This window comes from Athene noctua, chromosome 21 (genome assembly GCF_965140245.1).
Source record: "Athene noctua chromosome 21, bAthNoc1.hap1.1, whole genome shotgun sequence".
Lineage (NCBI taxonomy): Eukaryota > Metazoa > Chordata > Aves > Strigiformes > Strigidae > Athene > Athene noctua.
In genome coordinates this window covers 7,513,655-7,532,297 of record NC_134057.1, presented here as the reverse complement: position 1 = coordinate 7,532,297, position 18,643 = coordinate 7,513,655, and the positions used below count along the sequence as shown (strand labels likewise).

Genomic DNA, 18,643 nt, shown 5'->3' with positions numbered 1-18,643 from the left:
CACCTATAAAGGGTACAAAGAAATCCTGGACTTTCTTTACTTAGTGCTAATTCACTCTTTTACTTCTTGTTCTCTAGGTGTTTCATCCTCCCTCCTACCTTCTATCCTCTTCTCTCTCCCCCTTTTTTTTTCTCGCCCTTGTTCCCCTTTCAGTCTGTTACTGCCATGCTCCTGTGAACTCACGCCATCCTTAGTTCCACCTAAGAATTTATACACAATCCCTCCATGGCGGTTTTCTTCTCTATAGTCTTAAAACACAACGTTGTATGGAGAGGGATGCTCACTAAGTTATCTGGTCAGTTTATTTGCTGTTCAGTGACCTGCTTACCTGATCTTTCTCCAGAAAGATTATTCTAAATATTAATAATTAATACTACTATCTTGTAGCACATACATGGTGCCAGGGCAGTTTTGGTATCACTGCCATTGCCACCTGTTTTCACATGCCGCAATTCCTGCCATGAAGAACCGCCAAGAGCAGTAGCTGTTCCTTCTGCCCCTCACCGAGAGCTGAACCGGCCGCTCTCCTGACTGGCGTCGTGTGCGGGGCCCAAACCACAGCCCCCCCGCCTTTGCTGGGCTCAGGGAACGCACCTCAGGGGAGAGCTGCCAGGCGGGAGTGGGCTTCGCACCTCTGCGAAGGGAGGGCGCTCCCCGCTGTCACTCCTGCTCGCGGCACCGCACCGGTAACGGCACCGGCACCGGCCGCGCTGCCTGCGGCGATGGGCGCTTTTATCGCCGCAACTCATGGCCGTGCTGGGTGATTTTTTTTTTTTTTTTCCCTCACAGAAACCCCACGCATCTACAGACCGACCATCTGAGCCACAGGGGGAAAACCAAACCAAACCAAACCAACCCAACCAAACCAAACTAAACCAATCAAACCAAACCAAACCAAACCAAACAAATCAACCAACCAAACCAAACAAACAAAACCAACCAAAACAACAAAACCAAACCAACCAAACCCACCAACCAAACCAACCCAACCAAACCAACCAACCAACCAAACCAATCAAGCCAAACCAACCAACCAATCAAACCAACCAACCAAACTAAACCAACCAAACCAACCAACCAAACCAAACCAAACCAAACAAACCAAACTAAACCAATCAAACCAAACCAAACAACCAAACCAAAACCCAAACCAAACCAAACCAAACAAACAAAACAAAACAAACCCACCAACCAAACCAACCAACCAAACCAACCCAAATCAAAGAAACCAAACCAACCCAAATCAAAGAAACCAAACCAAACTAAACCAATCAAACCAAACCAAACAAACAAACCAAACCAACCAACCAAACCAACCAAACAAAACCATCCAAACCAACCAAATCAAACCAAACCAACCAAACCAAACCAACCAAACCAAACCAAACCAACCAAACCAAACCAACCAAACCAACCAAACAAACCAACCAAACAAACCAACCCGAACGAGGGGAGGCCATGCCGTTGGGTGCCCCCCGGCTCTGCCCTCAGCGGGGCGGGGCGGGGCGGGGCGGGGCCGGCAGCGGCGCCCGTTGCCGCGGCGACGCGGGGCGAGTCTCGCGCGACCGCAGGCTCTCGCGAGTCGCCGCCCGGTGCGGGCCGGGCGGAAGCGGCCGCCGTGTTTACAGCCCGCCGGGGCGGGGACGCGGGAGGAGCGGCGGCGGCCGGGCCGGGCGGTGGGGGCCGGCGGCACCGGGAGCGGCGAGCTTAGGCCGCCTCCGCGCCCATGTGCCCGCAGCCCCCGCCGTCCATGGAAGTGATGGAGGGGCCCCTCAACCTGGTGAGCAGCGCGGGGGACGGGCGGGGGGCGCGTCCTGTCAGCCGCTCGCCCCGCCGCGCTCGGCCCTCAGGCGGCGGCCGGAGGGTGACGCCGCTCCCCGGCGGGTAACCGGACGGAGAAGCGCGGCCTGAGCTGTAAACAGGGCTCTCTCCGCGTCGGCCCGCCCCCCCCTCCTCCCCCCAGCACCTGTTCGGGGCTTGTGCCAGGCCCTGCCGCGGCCGCGCCGTGCCCTGGCCTGCCCGGGGGGGCGCGGGGCGAGCGGCTGTGCCGGACGGGGGGCGGCTCCTGCGGGGGGCGGGGCTGCGCCGGCCCCGGTGCGGTCCGGTGGCCGCTGTACGGGAGCGCCTGCGGGGCCCGCGGCGGGAGCGGGGCCGCTCCGTGCCCGGCGCCGCCCCGGGGGGGGACACAGGGCAGCGGTGCGTGCAGCGGCACGGTGGGGTGCGTTAAGTCCGGCCCAAGTTGCAGACACAAGGGGACAAGGGAATCACAGAAAAGCCCTTGCAGCTCCTCCAGCCCAACCATCAACCCCACCCTGACCGTTCCCAACTCCCCCAGATCCCTCAGCGCTGGCTCAGCCCGACTCTTCAACCCCCCCAGGGATCCCGGGGACTCCCCCCTGCCCTGGGCAGCCCATTCCAACGCCCAACAGCCCCTTCTGCACAGAAATCCTTCCTCAGAGCCAGTCTAAACCTTCCCTGGCGCAACGCTTAGGTGACACAGGCCGTATCTATGTCAGTTTAAAGAGTCTGAGAAACTTATCAGGGCCCGCTACTGACCAGATGCTTCCTTTCATTTCAGAAGGTGAAGTGCTTTAAAATCTTAAATCGGTAATTACTCTGCTTAAAGTAAATCTGTAAGGAACTTTAACTGAAACACAGGTGTCTGAAAATGCAAAAGTTAGATTTAAACTGCTTAAACTGGTAGGTTTCCATCACATAGACAAGATCTAGGATCAAGAACAGTTAATTCTCTGCTGTCATGTGGGTTTTATCAAAGCTCTATCTTGACTATACCTCAGATGTGCTCATACAGAGTATTTCCTTAGAAAACTAGCTTTGGTCCAGCAATCGAGTTAGCCAGGAGCAGCACACCAGCAATACAGCTGTAATGCTTCCGGGAATGAGTTTGCTCCAGAAATTCTTTAGACACTGCCATGCAAGCCTTGGAGATTTGTGTCAGTTCAGTGTTTAATCAAAACTTATTTGCTCCAGCACAGTGTCAGCCCTGACAAACACTTGCCCGCTCTGTACAGAGTCAGTCAGGTATTTCGGGATTGCTGTCTCGCGTTTCAGAAAGGCTTGTAAAATTGGCATTACAGACCACCCGTGGAATCGGGGCTGACAGCGTAGCAAGAAGATGGGCTACTTAGATGTGAACTGATGGTGCAGAACCACTCTGGGTACGTCTGCATCATGCCGTCTCAGACTTTTTACTCTGTGTACTGGAAACCTGATCGAGGTGAGGAACCACAGGAAGTAGAAAACTCTTGTAACTTGTTGGTATGATGGGTTTAAAGTCAGACAAACTTGCAGTGGGGTAATACAGAGGGATAACTATAGCTATTTCACAGGCACGAAAGGTAAAAACCCTTTTAAAAGGTGATCTTGTGCATGAGTTTCTAAAGCGAAAATGATAATTATTTACTAGTAAATGGCTGAAAGTAGCAACTTTGTGGCAGTGCAGATATCACCAGTTAGCAGTGTGTTTTACTAAGACTACTTACTAAGGATTGTAGGAGTGACAAGAATATGACTAAAGCCTGCGTGGTGATCCTCTGACCACAATAGGAACGTGCAGTTACCACACCTGTCTAGCACCAGGCTAACAATAAGATCAGGACACTTCTGCATAATGGGTAATAGAGGAAAAGAAGTTGCTTTACATAGTTTTGTACAGAAAATTAAGAAGTTGCCTGTGCATATGTTCCTACTCCCTTGTAAGGAGTATCCTGACATACAAAACCTTTTGTTGAAACTGCTGCATAGTATAACTGTGGATCATCTTATATAGAAAAATGCCTGTCTTTCTAGGTTGTGTCAGGCACCATGAAAACTCTTCATGTCAAGAGCTTGAATGGGTGCAGTACCATGGTTAGAACATGCCTGCGTTTTTACAGGGACATGAACAGGAGTAACTAGGGTTTTGCAAAGCTCTTCTATTCACGGTCCCTTTCTGCAGCTGAGTTTCAGATTTGCAACAATATTCAGGGAAGGTGCCAAACTCCAAGATAAGAATGTTCATTTAAGTTTTTTATACTATCCGGTGTCATATATTTCACTTGCTTCTCCTGTAAATCTCTTGCCTAAGTCTAGTTCCTGTGGATTGGAAAAACACAACTTTTTCCAAAGATGCCAAACCATCAGAGAGGAGGGGAGGGGGGAAACAACCAAGCAAAAAAAAACCCTAAACTACTAAGTGGTTTTGGACACACTAATCGTTAGGCTTATTTATCTGCTACCAATGACTGAAGTACAAGATATTTTCCTTCTTTCAGTATTTCATGGCTTGCCAATTTTTGTGAAGTGGATTTTTCTTTAGTTAAGGCTCTTCATTTGTTAGAGTTCTTGGATGTTGCTTTGTCCTGTAAAACTCATTCATTAATTGTGTATTTGAACATCTAGTTGCTGGAAAGCATGGATCCTGTCCTGATTTTCCTGGGGAGCTGCTTTTACAAAGAAAAAAAATCCTTAGTAGTTTTGCAGTATCTTAATGTCTCCATTTCTCTGTCAACAAGTAGCATACCAACTACACTTTATCACTTGCATTTTTCAGTTTCAGTTATTTTTTATATATTTGACTGCTTTGCCTTCCAAATTACAGGTGGCATGCCATAAATACTGTATTCTGCTGATTTCCGTTTCTTTTCTGCCTTCTGAAAGACACATTTTCCCGAAATAACGTTTTATCTTTATATATCTGGGTCTTAATTCATGCCTTAAACTATCAGTGATATTTCTTTTAAGTTCAATTATATTTTGGTTTCCGTGATTCACTGATTTACTTCTGTAGATGGCACTAGACAAATATTGTTTTGCTTTCCAGATGTTTTTAAAAAATAAACTACAAGTGTTTTTTGTTTAGTGGAAGTTTTAATCGTTAACCTTCAGGTGACTTTCATGAGAAATGGACCTACCTTTTTTAGAATTTGGCTTTAGCTCTTCAGACCCCCCTTTTTTTTCCTTTTAAAGTTATTCTTATGTTTTTGTATACCTTCTGTTGCATGCTTAACAAATAGTCATGCCAAGTCTAACCCCATCTTTCTTTCTTTTAACCTTTCTAGGCCTTATGCTACAATACTAACTGCTGATTTGATTTTTCCACTGAGCTATCCTCAAGGTATTCATTGTATCCAGTAATACTTCATTTAGGAATAAATTGAAACAACTTTTCCAAAATCTCTTGCCATCTTCTGGGTTGTTAGAGCCACGGGAAAGTATTTTGGGGCAGCTCTGATAGTTGAGGATTCATTTTGCTCTTCCTTTTGCCCATTTCCCTCCTTCCCTCTCCCCCCTTAGGGTACTATAAAGATGAGAAGCATCATCTAATCTTGAAAGAATGGGTTAAAGACCTGATCCTTATGCTTTTATTAATAAGAAAGCCAGTTCTTCCACCCTACAAATAAAGTATTTAGGTTGTGCTGTGGAACATAAAACTGGTATGGACCAAGTGCAATCCCTGCCCCTGCAGGCAACCATATAGCAGATATCTTGCCCGTCTGAACACTTCTCTCACATGTAATCCAGTGCCATAAACTAAGATATCTCAACATTCTTTAACTTTTACTGCAAAAGCATGAAGATAAATCTCATAAGAAAAGATGCTCTGTAAAAAAAAAAAAAGCATTTAAAAATGCTGCCTACTACAGGGTCAGTTGCTGCTGCCATCTGGTTTAGGCAAAGAATTCTGATCTCACATCCAGCAATAATTTTAACCTGAGGTATAGGAGCAAAAAGAAGCACAACAGCACACTGCTGACCGTCAGAAGCTTGGAAGTAACACAGTAAAAATAGTATCAACCTCAAGAAGAGACTAAAAAGGAAACTCGCTCATGGAACAGAGTCTGACACTCAGGCCTTCATAACCCTGCAGATTCTACTTTAATATCTCAGTATCTTCCTATAGAATATTTGCCGAGGAGCTGTACCACCTTTACCTTGTATTCTTCCTACAAGGTAATAGCACTTTATATGGTTTATCATAAAATACAATCCAAAATCTGGTGACTACCTATTGTCTATAAGTTTCTTGAAGTGTAAGAGACCCATCTTGAAGAGCTGTTGTTTTAATGAAAAACAGAAAGCACAGACCAGTGGCTGGAGTGAGAATAACACACCAGAATGTATACTGCAAGAACCTCATATAATGGAAATTTTTAATATTAATGCTGTAAACCATTGGTAGCAACCGTTCCACTGCAAGCTACCCAGTGGTCTACTTTAAGAAATGGTTTAGAAGTGCGGTGAATACTACATCCACACGAGGGCAAAATAACAAGCAGAATAACTATGCAAGATGGAAGAGTAGGAGGAGAAAACAGAAAGCATCTATGAAAGTTTACCAGAGACCAAAGGATTTAAACCACATGGGCCAGTGTGCTCAAGACTTAATACCAGCCTGCACCTCTTATCTTGATTGGAAAAACAGGAATATTATGTTAATCTGCAGAAACACCCACTGAATCCAGTTTGTTTCCTTAGCTTTCAGGTTAATCTTTATTTAAAAAAAAAGAGCTATATTTGCTCTTCCAATCTAAAATGAAGAAAAGAGAGGCAGGTGCACTCAATTCTGAACTCAAACTAGAGAAAATAGGCTTGTAGGTAATAACAGTGGAAGTATCATTATATAGACATGCCTACTGCAAAGTCTGTTTTTACCACAGTGGTGGAAGCCTTGTCTTGGCTTTGCAATAACACCATAATCTATATGGGGCCATTCGTTTCAGCTAAGGCCATTGTAAGGTGTGAACCCACAGAGGCAGCAGCGTATCTGTCTGAGTAAAGTCACTGGAGGTGCTGAGGTGATGCATCAGGTGAACAGCCAGATCGGTAATAAGCCTCCTTGGAAAAGCTCAACAATGCTGTATTCAGTCATCTAACTACTATTAAAGCACAACACAAAACTATTCCATGTTGCACGTGTAACAACTTGCAGTAGCTCCCAGTCATGAACAGAATTGGCTAAGCTGTGGTGGTTGGGAGCAGCATTAATTCCTCACGTCTCTGCGCTGTTTGGGTCCCGACCAGCAGTGCCTCTCTGCTCTGTCACGCTGGCATGACATCAAGCCGCGCGCTTCAGCTCCAACTAAGCATGCCGAACAGTTTTAAGACCCAAACGAACCTGACTCATAGAGGCCTGGGGGAAGCAGCAGGCTGAAATCATGGCTGAAGCCTTTCTGCCCCACTTGGTTGAAATTGTTGGTGCTGGAGTGGTTTGTTTACTAGACCATTTGTTGCGGTGATTCAGTCGTCCCTGCTGAGGGAGCTCAGTTGCTGTAACAGCTTGAGCCATGTGGTTTAGGGCTGCCTATAGGAGCCCAGGTTGGTTTTGTTTATTATCAGAGCACTGGAACTGTTCTCATTTAGCTTATAACCTCCAGTTAAATGTAATACCAGCCACAGCACTATATAGGACAAAAAAAAAAGCATTTTACCAAAGCAGCGGGGAACCGTAGGTACACAAAATGGCTCTGACAAGCAAGTTGGAGCATTTAGTGCTGTTATCATACTAAATGGATGAAGAGAATGAGGTTGATTTGATTATGCAGTAGGTAAAAGGATACCACACCTTAATGAAGTTGCAGATGATCAGGGAAAGAGCTGCAGCTATGCCTGGATGGGGTTTTGAAGACTCCACCTAACCTGAGCAGTGTGAATGTGAGTTGGTTTCATTCCAGATCTCTTAATCGCATTTGCATGGTGAGGAACGCAGACTAACCATTTTATCTTAAATTTGGAATAGGTTGGGAACACACGTGTAGTCAGTTAGAGCTATTCAGTGAATTAATGTTGGTTGACTAAACAACTGCTTGCTCGTCCGCCCATATATTTAAATTCTAATCCTATTATTGCTTACAAGCCAGCTGAACTTCAGCATCTTTACAGCTCAGTACCAAGTGAGGAGTCTGTTAATACTGAGATTTCATTCTCATGAGAGTTTCCCATACTTGTTTTGCTCTATAGTCACACTAACCTGTAATTTACAGCTGAGTCATTGTTCTGTCAACCTTGCTAAGTACAGGCTTTCAAAGACAGAAAACTGAGCTAACACATGACTAGTGGTCTTGGTTGAGCAGCCACAATGGCTTCTGCCATTTTTTGTTGCTCCTTCAGTCAACTCTACGTTTCTCTATAGAATACAAGGAGTATTTTTAAGGGGGCTTGCTTCTGTTGATAAAGCTACACCTTACCATTTATTCAGGCTTAGTGGCAAATATATTCCCATTATTCAGCATAAGTTATGGTACAACTCTGTTGTTTTTGCTTTTAGTGTAACTGTCTGTAAATACAAGCATTTTTGATAGTCACCCTCAGTTTTATTCATCATGATTGCACTTTTTTTTTAATTAAAAAAAAAAGGATGACCATAGTTTATTCTGATGACCATAGTTTATTCTTGGACCTCCCAGGTCAAGTTTGTATTCTCTCTTCATTCCATTTTTCAATGTGTGTGCAGACATATGCATTCAAACCTTTCTAAGTTTGCTATTTCGTGGTAGGAATGGGTTTGAAAGAGACTTCTGTAGCTACAGCACTGACAGTGTTTGTGGGGTGGGGGAAACGGTGGTACAGCACCTCACCCCACCCTTTGTGGCCTGCTGCTGTAAACACACACCTGGAAGAGACCTGGCACTCTTTTGTACAACATGGAAGCAATGCAGCGTGCACTTTCTGACTCTCCCTTTCTCCAAATTACATTCTTAGAAAGACAGCTCTGTATCCTTAAGGAAACAAATCCCTAAACAGATCGCTCACGTCTCAAAACAATACCTTCAACTTTGCTTTCAGCATAAGAGAGCACAGGTATAGATCCTTCCTGGCAAAGATAACTGGTATCCACAGTCCATAGCATAAAATAGATGATGTTAGCAGCAAGCAGTGGTTTCACTTAAAACATTTACAAACTGTTATATTAGACAGAACTTCTTTGCAGTTGGCTTTCCTCAGGCCCCATCATTTTAGCAGCTGTGTTTTCCTTCCTTCATTTGTAACTTTATTACTAAGTAAAGCACTGTAATCTGTGCTTCATAGTCATATTAAAATATATCACTTCCTAGAAAAGTCCCTTACAACGAACAAAGGCGGCTGTAAGCTTACCATCTTGTGTAAGGCTTTGTCCAGTGAAGAGTTGTTCCTATTAGGGGAACAAAATAAAACAAACCATACACAAGATTGTCTCAGCTGTAGGAGGACTGCTGCAAATTACTGCTCTTAGGAGAGGGTGATAGACTTACCCTCTTTGAAAGTGAGTAGTACTACATCTACCATTTAAAAATATTGTAGAATCAAGTAGAGTTTTTCCCATTACTCTGCTTTCTATAATAGCTAGCCATCAACTGGAATCATATGGGATAAACAAGAGCTTCTCCCTGTCCCCCAACCTAAACTAGGATCATGTGGTGGTAATCCTTTAAGTGGTGATAGTGCACTATCACTAGAGAGAAAACTAGCTTTTTTATTTTTCAGTTTGAGCGAGTAGTAAGAGATCTGGCAAGTGGGCCTTATGGCTTTGTTTCTCATGGCCTGCAGTCACAGCATTGTCTAGTTCATATTTGGGAAAAAAAAAAAAAAAGTTGAGTGTTAATTTTTGGGCTGAAAAAAGAAAGCTCTAGGCAAAGAGACCTGCTTTGGTTTTTTAGAGGGTTGGTTGCTTTTTTTATTCTGTGGCTCAGAGATTACATAGGCAGTGATTTGGGCTAGTTGGGTTGAAAAACCAAATAGGAGCATTTCTGTGGAATAGCAATAAAAAACTTACAAATGCAGGTCTCATCCCTTAACATCTCAGCTACAGTTGGAAAGTTTGAGGAAAGCTGTCTAGCTTACCTGCTTCTGTAGTTGATCCAGAGTGGCTCAAGTAACACACACAGATCCCTTAAGAACCAAATATGTCAGAGCAAGGTGAGGAAGCTTTTTAGCTTGGCCATCCTTCACTCACGCCTGCTTCCTCTTACAAGAGGCAAGTTGTTACACCTGTCCATTTACCTACTGGGAATTCTGGCTTGTCTGGATTGGGAGGGACATCTGGAAGTAGTTGTTGACCTGCTTCCCCCCTTCAATTCCATATCTTGTTGATTAATGATAATTATTCTTACACCACATGCTACATTTATTTCCAGCACTGCAACTAGAAGAGGACAGACAAATCAGATATATAACTGGGGTTATGCAGCAGCAGGCTCGAAGTAGTTCTGCTTGAATCTCTTGGGAACCAGCATAGCAGCTCTAGAACTCTTGGTGTAAACACCTTCTTCTAGCATGACATCAGGCCAGGGATCAACTTGAGAGCCCTTTTTTTCACTTTATGATAGAAGACCGACTCTTCTATTGCCAGTTTTATAATGGGATGCAGGCCCCTCTGAGTTCAAAATAGAATTGCTAACAATGGTTGGATGCTGTGTGGCCAAGCGTAAAAGCACCAAGAATAAACCAGCAGACTAGACAAGATGTAGCAGCTTGTCCATGATACGTGGCTACTAAGCATCGAAGTACTTGTGTTACAGCTCCACCACTTGCTGCTAGGGAACAGCACCACTAATTTCTTCAAACTGCTGGTGATGAGTAATCTGCCATGAAAATGGGAGAAATTCCTTGGTCCTTCCATAATCAACTAATTGGAGCAAACGCTCGCAGGGTGGAATAAATGAGGAAATAGTGCCTTGCCAAGCTGACGTGAAAACATACACAATGAGGAGTTCCTCCCCCACGACTGACTGCAGAACACCTAGCTTTCTCACACAAGGCTCTGCTGAAACTGGTTTTTCTCTGCTGTAGTTCCTGTTCTTTCCACGGGGGAAGTCTTGCAGAGTAAGATGGCCTGACATCAATATATTCTGATATAACAACAGCAGGGAAGGCATTTTGACCTTGTGATGAGAGGATCCTAGCTTTTCTTTTTGCTAGCGTCTCTGGACTGTTGTTTTCCTAATTTTATTCACAGTCTAACCCAACTTCTTCAGACTCCCTTCAGCTTTACTGGGAGTTAATTGAGAATGGAAATAATTCAATTGCTCAATCAAATAACAGCTGACTGTCCTCAAATGTTCTGCATGTACTTAAGTGATTTGAGGAAGATCATGCTCCAGTAGTTTAAAACATAAGAAAATAACCTTTGAAAACGATCAGACTCAAATTCTTACATGTAGAAACTAATAAATGGAACCAGGCTCCTGGCTTGTTGAATTGCTTTCTTAGCTCTTCGGTCTCTAGCTACCCTGTTTCCTCTTTCCCTGTTTCTTTTTTAGACCTGCCCATGCAGTTTGCAGAAGCAGCTGTATCAATAGTAATTTACTGAAAAATTGTTTTGCAAGGAGCTTGCTTAGGTGTTTTTATGTCTATGACATGGCTAATTTGTAACTGGATGAGCTGCCATGAATAACCGAGATGGTTCTATATGAGCCAATACCGTTTGTTCATTCCTGTGGGAAATGAATTTATCTTTCTGTCATATGTCATTTGTAGGAGTCCATAGAAAAAGGCCATAAAATAGATGATTTTCCAGTAGAAAAACACTGCCTCTTTTGAGATTATTTAACCTCAGGAAAAACAGGGAATGCTGACAGTGCTCTGAGGATTAAATGAAGGTGTAGAAGAATATAACTGAAATATTTATTGTGAAGAATCAAGGAATTGTGAGGGTTTTTAAGAACACTCCATATTAACATATGAAATAATAGAAAAGCCAAATGGCTAAATGCAATGATATAACTGCTAGGGATTCCTTAAGAACAGCCGTTGCCCAGAAGAGTGTTTTCTGTAGAAGTCATTCTCTTCTGTGGTGTCAGAGCTGCTAGAACTCCGGTAGAAAATTGAACTTACTTTAACAGGTGATGTCAATTTGGAAGACAAAGATGACAAAGACATTGACCCGCATGTTGGAACTTTTCATTTAAATAGATACGTTAGTGTAACTAGCATGTTAGTCGTGATAGAATCACGTTACCATCCTGTTTGGGTTATCTGACCTTCGATGCTTCTATCAAGACTGTAGGAGACAGAGAGAAGTGTAATTCTGTAAGGGCTGTAGGAAACCAGCTGTTCTAACATCTGGCGGGTATGGACAAATGCACTCATTTTTATGTTGATCCTGGAACGTGCCTAAAGTGAGTCAGTGACTTAGATTCACCAAACATCTGAAGTCTGATACGTTTTATGCCTTTATTTGGGTGAAGGGAGGGAATTGAGAATTTTTGTGGGTCAGAGCAGAATTCGAGGCAGATTTCAGGCTTTCAGCTCTGTTTCCCCTACAGGTTCAGTCGGTATGGATTTGGGAAAGGCTTTCCTGACAAACAATAATCTTAAACAAAGAAACAGGCAAACACTTTCTTCAGATTCATGAGTGTCTTGTGTTGTTTCCCAGAGTCAGTGTCTGGTACCTGGTGTCTGTTTACTTCACATGCACCATATGGTGAATCAGTCATGAATAGTCTGTGTTACCGACAGTCTTGCCAGTTAGTGATTGTAGCCTTTCATATTACACAGCTTGTCTTGGAGGAAGGACCGTAAAATTCATGTCTTGTAGTAACAACAAAAAGACTTGCTTTCACGAACGTTGCAGTGCTGGTTGTGCAATACTCTTTCTCACTGAGCATATGCAAATACTTGCATCAAGTGCTTGCTTTCAGCAACATCCTTAGTCTACCTTAGTGGTTTACATTAGTGGCTGACAAATACTAATATAGAGTTAACAGTTGTACAGCAGCAACTTTGATATCTTTAACTGTGGCTGTACTGCTTCCATTAACTGGTGTGAACTGCAAACAAAAAACCCCAAAGATCGTTTGCAATTTCTTCACCCGAGAGGCAACGCCTCTTGGGCATGGGACAGCAGAAAGTGTCAGCTCAGCTGTAAGCTGCAACATAATTCAGATGTCTTGAATTCTGCCAGGTAAATTGGTCCTAAATACTCACAGCTTCTCATAACTTCTTACGGCCTACTGGTCTTTTTACACGACTAAATGCCTGCCCATGAAGGAGAACACGTGCTTTCTGAGGAACAGCTTCAAAAGGGTTTTGTTACGTACACACCGTCTTTGCTGCATTAACAAACTTCCGTTCTTACCTGTACAGTACAGATTCTTGTAAAGTAGTACTAAAGAAGAAATTGAATTATAAAGCTTGGAAGGGAGTGGGAGATCTGAGCCTAAAACCCTGAGATCTGGAATCAGTACAGGTTTCTTGGATGTACAGATTACCTTTTAAAACAGGTTTAACTATTCTTCAGCTAACCCTCATTGATGTAATCCTCTTTTTGTTTTAAGGCTCACCAGCAGAGCAGAAAAGCAGACCGTTTGTTGGCAGCAGGGAAATATGAAGAAGCAATTTCTTGTCACAAAAAAGCTGCTGGTGAGTAGGTATTTCTCACATTCCAGCTCTTAAAATCACTTTCTAGATGTGCATGCTTCATGCAAGTAGAATATCTAGTTACTTGCAAAATTTTTATTCTTAAAATGTGAATTTGTTTTTCAGTCCAGATCAGGCATCCTTTTGGAAACTTACTTTCTAAATATGAGCAGCTAAAGTCACATGTTTCCAGAGTTGTTTTGATTAGAGATGGTTATCACTGTGAAGGCAGTTCTTGACTCAAGACAAAGCCAAGACTTTGTGTTTTCTTCACTGCTTTCATAGCTGAAGTCACCTGCTTTCTCTGTTGATAAAGGAAAGACTTAGACAAATGTTTGCTTACAAAAGTTTACTTCCTAATGTCTGAACCAAGACAGCTAAGAACAGGTGGTGAGCTCAGCTTTCCCAGAACACCAGCAAAGCAGCAGATTGTATCGCAGGCCTTGACGCTGCGATGGCCAGCCCCTCCTAAGTGAGACTTTGTGCATTTACCTGCCCATTTAACTAGTCATGCTTAGTTATGCGTGTTGGAGTCCGTCAGCTGTCTGCCAGTGCGGCAACTGCTTGGCAGAAGAAGAAAGAGGAGATCTTAATTGGTGCAGCGAGTAGGACGTTTCCATTGACAGGGTTTGTGTGGAGGCAAAATAAGTGGCTGCTCCAAACATCGTAACCTAGATACCAGGTGTTCTCACTTTCCATTCATAAATACTAGAAAACCCCCTAAAATGAGAAACTGATCGTTTCTTTGGTATTTATGAATGCTCAGAGCAACAGGGGATAGCACCTACATTCTAATACGGTGACTTTTCTTTTTGATTTCCTTCAATTCCTATACCAAGACAAAACCCAGAAATGCATCGAAAGTTTCTTGCTTTTCTTCATCTGATGATTCTATGCCATTATCTTACATCCTTCTGAATTTGGCTAAGAATTTCTTACACCTTCTTATTTTCAGCAAGATTTGATCAAAGTCCACAGTACTGCTCTGACTCTAAGCCAGCACATTTTCTGGTTTGGAGGGGAAGTTGATGAAAAAAGTGGGGAACTGTGGACTATATCCCTTCATCAAGAATATAATTTAAAAGTGTGACTTCATAATACTGGTGTGCCGTGGGTGTGAGGATTTTACTTACGACATTTTGTCTTAAAATGCTTGTATGTTTTAAAAGTCTGGTCCTTAGCTGTGTTTCATCCCTTCATGGGAAAGTTGTTCTTCTGGGACTTTGTGGAAATGGCCACTGTCCTCCTCTGAAAAACAAGTTGGAACAACCCGAGCCAACAAGATGCCATGGGAAGGGCGTAGTGTGCATTACATGACCTTACAGTAACTTTTTCAGACTTTTGAAAACCAGCAGGTGTTTCCAGCCACTGTAACTTGGTAAATACTTTGCTTCTGGACTGCTGCTTTTATTGTGGGTATTCAAAATACAGAAGGGCTGAAGCCTTTTCTTAGCCTTTATGGAAACGTTCAGGTTTTGCAACCTTGTCCTAAGTGTTTATCAATTTTCTCTTCTGCAGCATACCTTACCGACGCTATGAAGCTGACCCAGTCAGAGCAGGTGAGACCAAAGTGCAGCAGATGCCAGAATCAGCCACAGCTCTGTTGTGTGCCTGTGTGTCATACCGTGCCCTGGCTGATCATCCCCCTCGTGGCGTTAGCCTCAGCATAGTTTTCTGAACTCGTAGCAACTGCACCAGGAGTTTTAGAAGTGCAGTGATGCTAAGTCTTCCTTAAGAGTTCTTTGAAGTTTACATGGAACAGGGACAAGAGAACTACTAACCCATCCAAAGGCTCTCCAGCAATGGTTTCTAGTCTGCGAGGCATCTTCAAGTAGGTGATAAAACTAGTTTCATATTTAAGTTTTCGCTCTGAGGCACTTAAGCTGTTTTGCTGAGACACAAAGCTGAGCATCTCATCTACAGTCTGTAATTTTGGTTTTATTCATCCTTGACTGGGAGATCTCCAGAACAACAACATTGCCTTATTCATTGCACAAATCTGTGAATGCAGAGTGTAGTCTGCTGAGCACTTTTACAGCAGCAGGCTTTGAGTTTAGCCAACATTATCAAAACAATCAACCCTTGGAGATCAGACATCTGTCTTTTCTTCCAGAGGGTCATTCTTGCAGAAAAACAGTACCCTCTTCCTCAGGTGGTTCCAGTGAGTTATTAACCACCATGCCACCGCTTTCAGTAAATGAGGCTGAATCATTTGGGACCATATCTGTCCTTGGAGCACTTTTCTGCTTAGTGTCGGGTGTTATTAATATGTCTACACAGATACCATCGCAGAAGCATACAAATAGTCTGTATTATTTAACTAAAGTGTGGCTGTGCATGCCAAATGAATATCTTCCTTCTTGGTGTTGGTCATAGGTCAGTTAAACTCCTCGTGCCTCCGCTCATAGGTACTGTAGCCTGCTCAGTGACTGAAAAACAACCAGACCAAATGTTAACTCACTCCTTCACAATACCAGTAGTTACGCTAAATTTGGGTGATGTATCTGAATCTGTTGGATTTTACAAGCAGACAGCACCTCTTGTTGGATTTAGTATCTGAATAACAAAAGCTCCTCCCCCTCCCTCAGGCATGCTGTGGTGCTGTTTATGTAAATATTTAAATATTTACATGCATGTAACTTTACATGCGTGAATATTCAGGTGGGATTAGGGATCACCAATTAAATTGTTTAATCTTGTTCTTACTCAGGCTCAGCTATCACTGGAATTACAAAGGGATAGTCACATGAAACAGTTACTGCTCATCCAGGAGAGGTGGAAAAGGGCAAAGAGGGAGGAAAAGCTGAAAGCCCAGCAGAATGCTGACAAGGAAATAGCTGCACATCTTCAGACTTCTTATAAGCCATCTGCTGAAGACTCTGATGATCAAAACGTATTGGTTCCTGTCACTCAGAAATACAGCCCTTCCTCAGAGAAACATCCACAGGATGTTCACGGTGTCTTTGACAGGGACCCGGATACACTATTGTTTCTGCTTCAGAAAAAAAAGGAGCCAGTGGAAGCATGTATTGGGAGTAAAGCTCCAAAAGATGACAAAACTATAATAGAAGAGCAGGCAACCAAAATTGCCGATTTGAAACGGCACATAGAGTTTCTCGTAGCTGAAAATGAGAGATTAAGGAGAGAGAATAAGCAGCTAAAAGCAGAAAGAGCCAGACTCCAAAAATCTCCAGTAGACAAGGAGTTGGATGTAGATGCTGACTTTGTGGAGAAGTCAGAGCTGTGGGGTCTGCAGCAACACTCAGAAACTGCTTCTTCAGCTGCAACTTGGCAGAAGTTTGCAACAACTGGTGGGAAGGCAAAGGACATTCCAATACCCAACCTTCCCCCCCTGGACATCCCGTCCCCCGAACTCCCTCTCATGGAACTCTCCGAAGATATACTGAAAGGACTGATGAATAGTTAAAAACCAGGAAAAGCGCTCAGTGTAGTTACCCAAACTTAAGAAAAGGGAAAACCACCAGGACAATGGTGGTCTGAGGGCAGAAACATCTAACACAATCCTACTGTTGGAGAAAAGGCATTAAAGCAACTTTGTTACTGTGAAATACACATCATATCTGATCTACTTCATAAAAGTTAAAGGTACCATAATCGGTATAAGATGGCAAGCTCTTTAGTCTTTCTCCCAATGTTTCAAACCAAATGACTGCCTGGAGAATGTTTCAAGTAACACAATCCTTCAGGGTTTTAAAGTATGCTATATGTAATAGTTATCTATAATGCCATAAATGATGGTGCAGAACCTAACTGTTATGGCTGCCACTTGGCTGCCACTTCATATTGAAAAATGCTTTCTAGCATGAATTTAAACTGTGCATTTCATTATGCATAACTGTTAATTCAGATACAGTGCAATTTATACACCTCCTAGATGGATTTATGTGCCACACACTCTCTACTCCTGACCATGTTAACCTCAAGTCAGGAGAGATTTTAATTTCCATTCTATGAAGGAACCAACTTATTAGTTCTGTTGATGAGTTTTTTTGGGTTATCTGTTTACATAACTAATCAGGGTGCATCGAATCTAGCTATTGGTTTCTGTATAAAGTGACATTGTTTAAAAAAGAAAAAAATCTATACTTAAGGAAAAATACCCTTTTTGTTTTCAGTGATGCATGAATGGAAGTAATTCTAGCTGGCAGTATTTGATTGCAAAATTGTTTACAGCTTAACCTGATTCAAAAAGGATATGGAAATAAAAACGAAGGTGTTTTGACACTAAACGTGTGTTAAATCTTTACAAATGTTGCAGAGTATAAAAAACAAATTAAGATTTATACTAACAGTGCTAGTACCACATACAGCTGAACTTCTGTGTTCATCATCCAGCACGTACAGGAAAGCGGTGATGAATTCCGAGGGCCTTGCTTGTAGGTGGGGGACTTGGCTAACAGCTGGCTACTGGCACCTACAGCGCGCTCACGTGCCAGAAGTGCAGCAAGAACACCTTACTGGTGTGCAGCTTCTCCCCTTTCCTCTGTATACCTGGTGTCTCGAAGGAGAGTAGGCACTGGAGGCTAGAAAAAGCCTGTGGAAACAAAGGTAAGACAAGTTCATCAGAGGAGGTCTCTCGTGCTGAATTGTAACAGGAAACTACTCTTGTCGGGGGAAAAAAAAAAAGGTTATAAAAGTTGGAGCAGTTTAGGACGTGGCCCCACGGAACAGCTGCGATGAGGTACCTGCTCCAGGTCAGCCCCAGGTTGTGGCTCCCACAGAAAGGCAAAGCACATTCTCCACTGTCACCTGGCTGGCTGTTACAGGGACCAGGCAGCGGAGCACAGTGCTTCTATTCACGTAAAAGTAAAGCAAAGAAAACAGTATGTGCGCACAAGAAGGAAATAAAATTGTTGAAGCAACTATCTCATGTCACTGCCAGGGATGACAGCCCAGGGCTGTTTTAGCCACAGACAGACACTTCAGCTCTTTCTGCAAACAGCAGCTGTAGGAGAAGGAAATCCTTTTTAACCTCTGCTGAAGAGTCAGGAGTCTTCAGAGCGGGGGTAGGGGAATTGCAGGCTCTACCTGCTGTTCTTAATACCGTCCCTTCATATAAAGCTGCGTGAACAAACCACCAGATCCAAATGCGGCTGCTCCTCTGTAGGAATGTAGCCAAGGAGGGCAAAACTCCACGCTGCTACCTTTGACAGGGCTGTTAAAACTCTTCTCTCTCCTGCAGTGCAAATGTTCGTTTGTTCTTGCAGTCTGCCTGCTCAGCGCGGGACTGCTGCTGAGCTCACGCTCCGGGCCTAGCGGCCTAGCACGAGCCTCCCGCTCCCCTGAG

The 18,643-nt window shown here is 43.4% G+C and overlaps 1 protein-coding gene across 1 annotated transcript; it reads left to right on the top strand.

Moving 5' to 3' along the window:
* The first annotated feature begins 1,601 nt into the window (after positions 1-1,601).
* NRBF2 (nuclear receptor binding factor 2) lies at positions 1,602-17,573 on the top strand. The gene is made up of 4 exons (XM_074924286.1): positions 1,602-1,780; positions 13,254-13,338; positions 14,854-14,894; positions 16,046-17,573. Exons 1-4 carry the CDS (start codon positions 1,727-1,729, stop codon positions 16,760-16,762), a joined length of 897 nt encoding a protein of 298 aa, XP_074780387.1. The 5' UTR covers positions 1,602-1,726; the 3' UTR covers positions 16,763-17,573.
* Positions 17,574-18,643: the final 1,070 nt, after the last annotated feature.

Excerpts from the sequence above, each read along its gene's own strand:
- NRBF2 (XM_074924286.1), top strand. The coding sequence starts at position 1,727 with ATGTGCCCGCAGCCCCCGCCGTCCATGGAAGTGATGGAGGGGCCCCTC. Across the intron at positions 1,781-13,253 it reads TGGAGGGGCCCCTCAACCTG|GCTCACCAGCAGAGCAGAAA; the intron begins GTGAGCAGCGCG and ends TTTTGTTTTAAG. Across the intron at positions 13,339-14,853 it reads TTGTCACAAAAAAGCTGCTG|CATACCTTACCGACGCTATG; the intron begins GTGAGTAGGTAT and ends TCTCTTCTGCAG.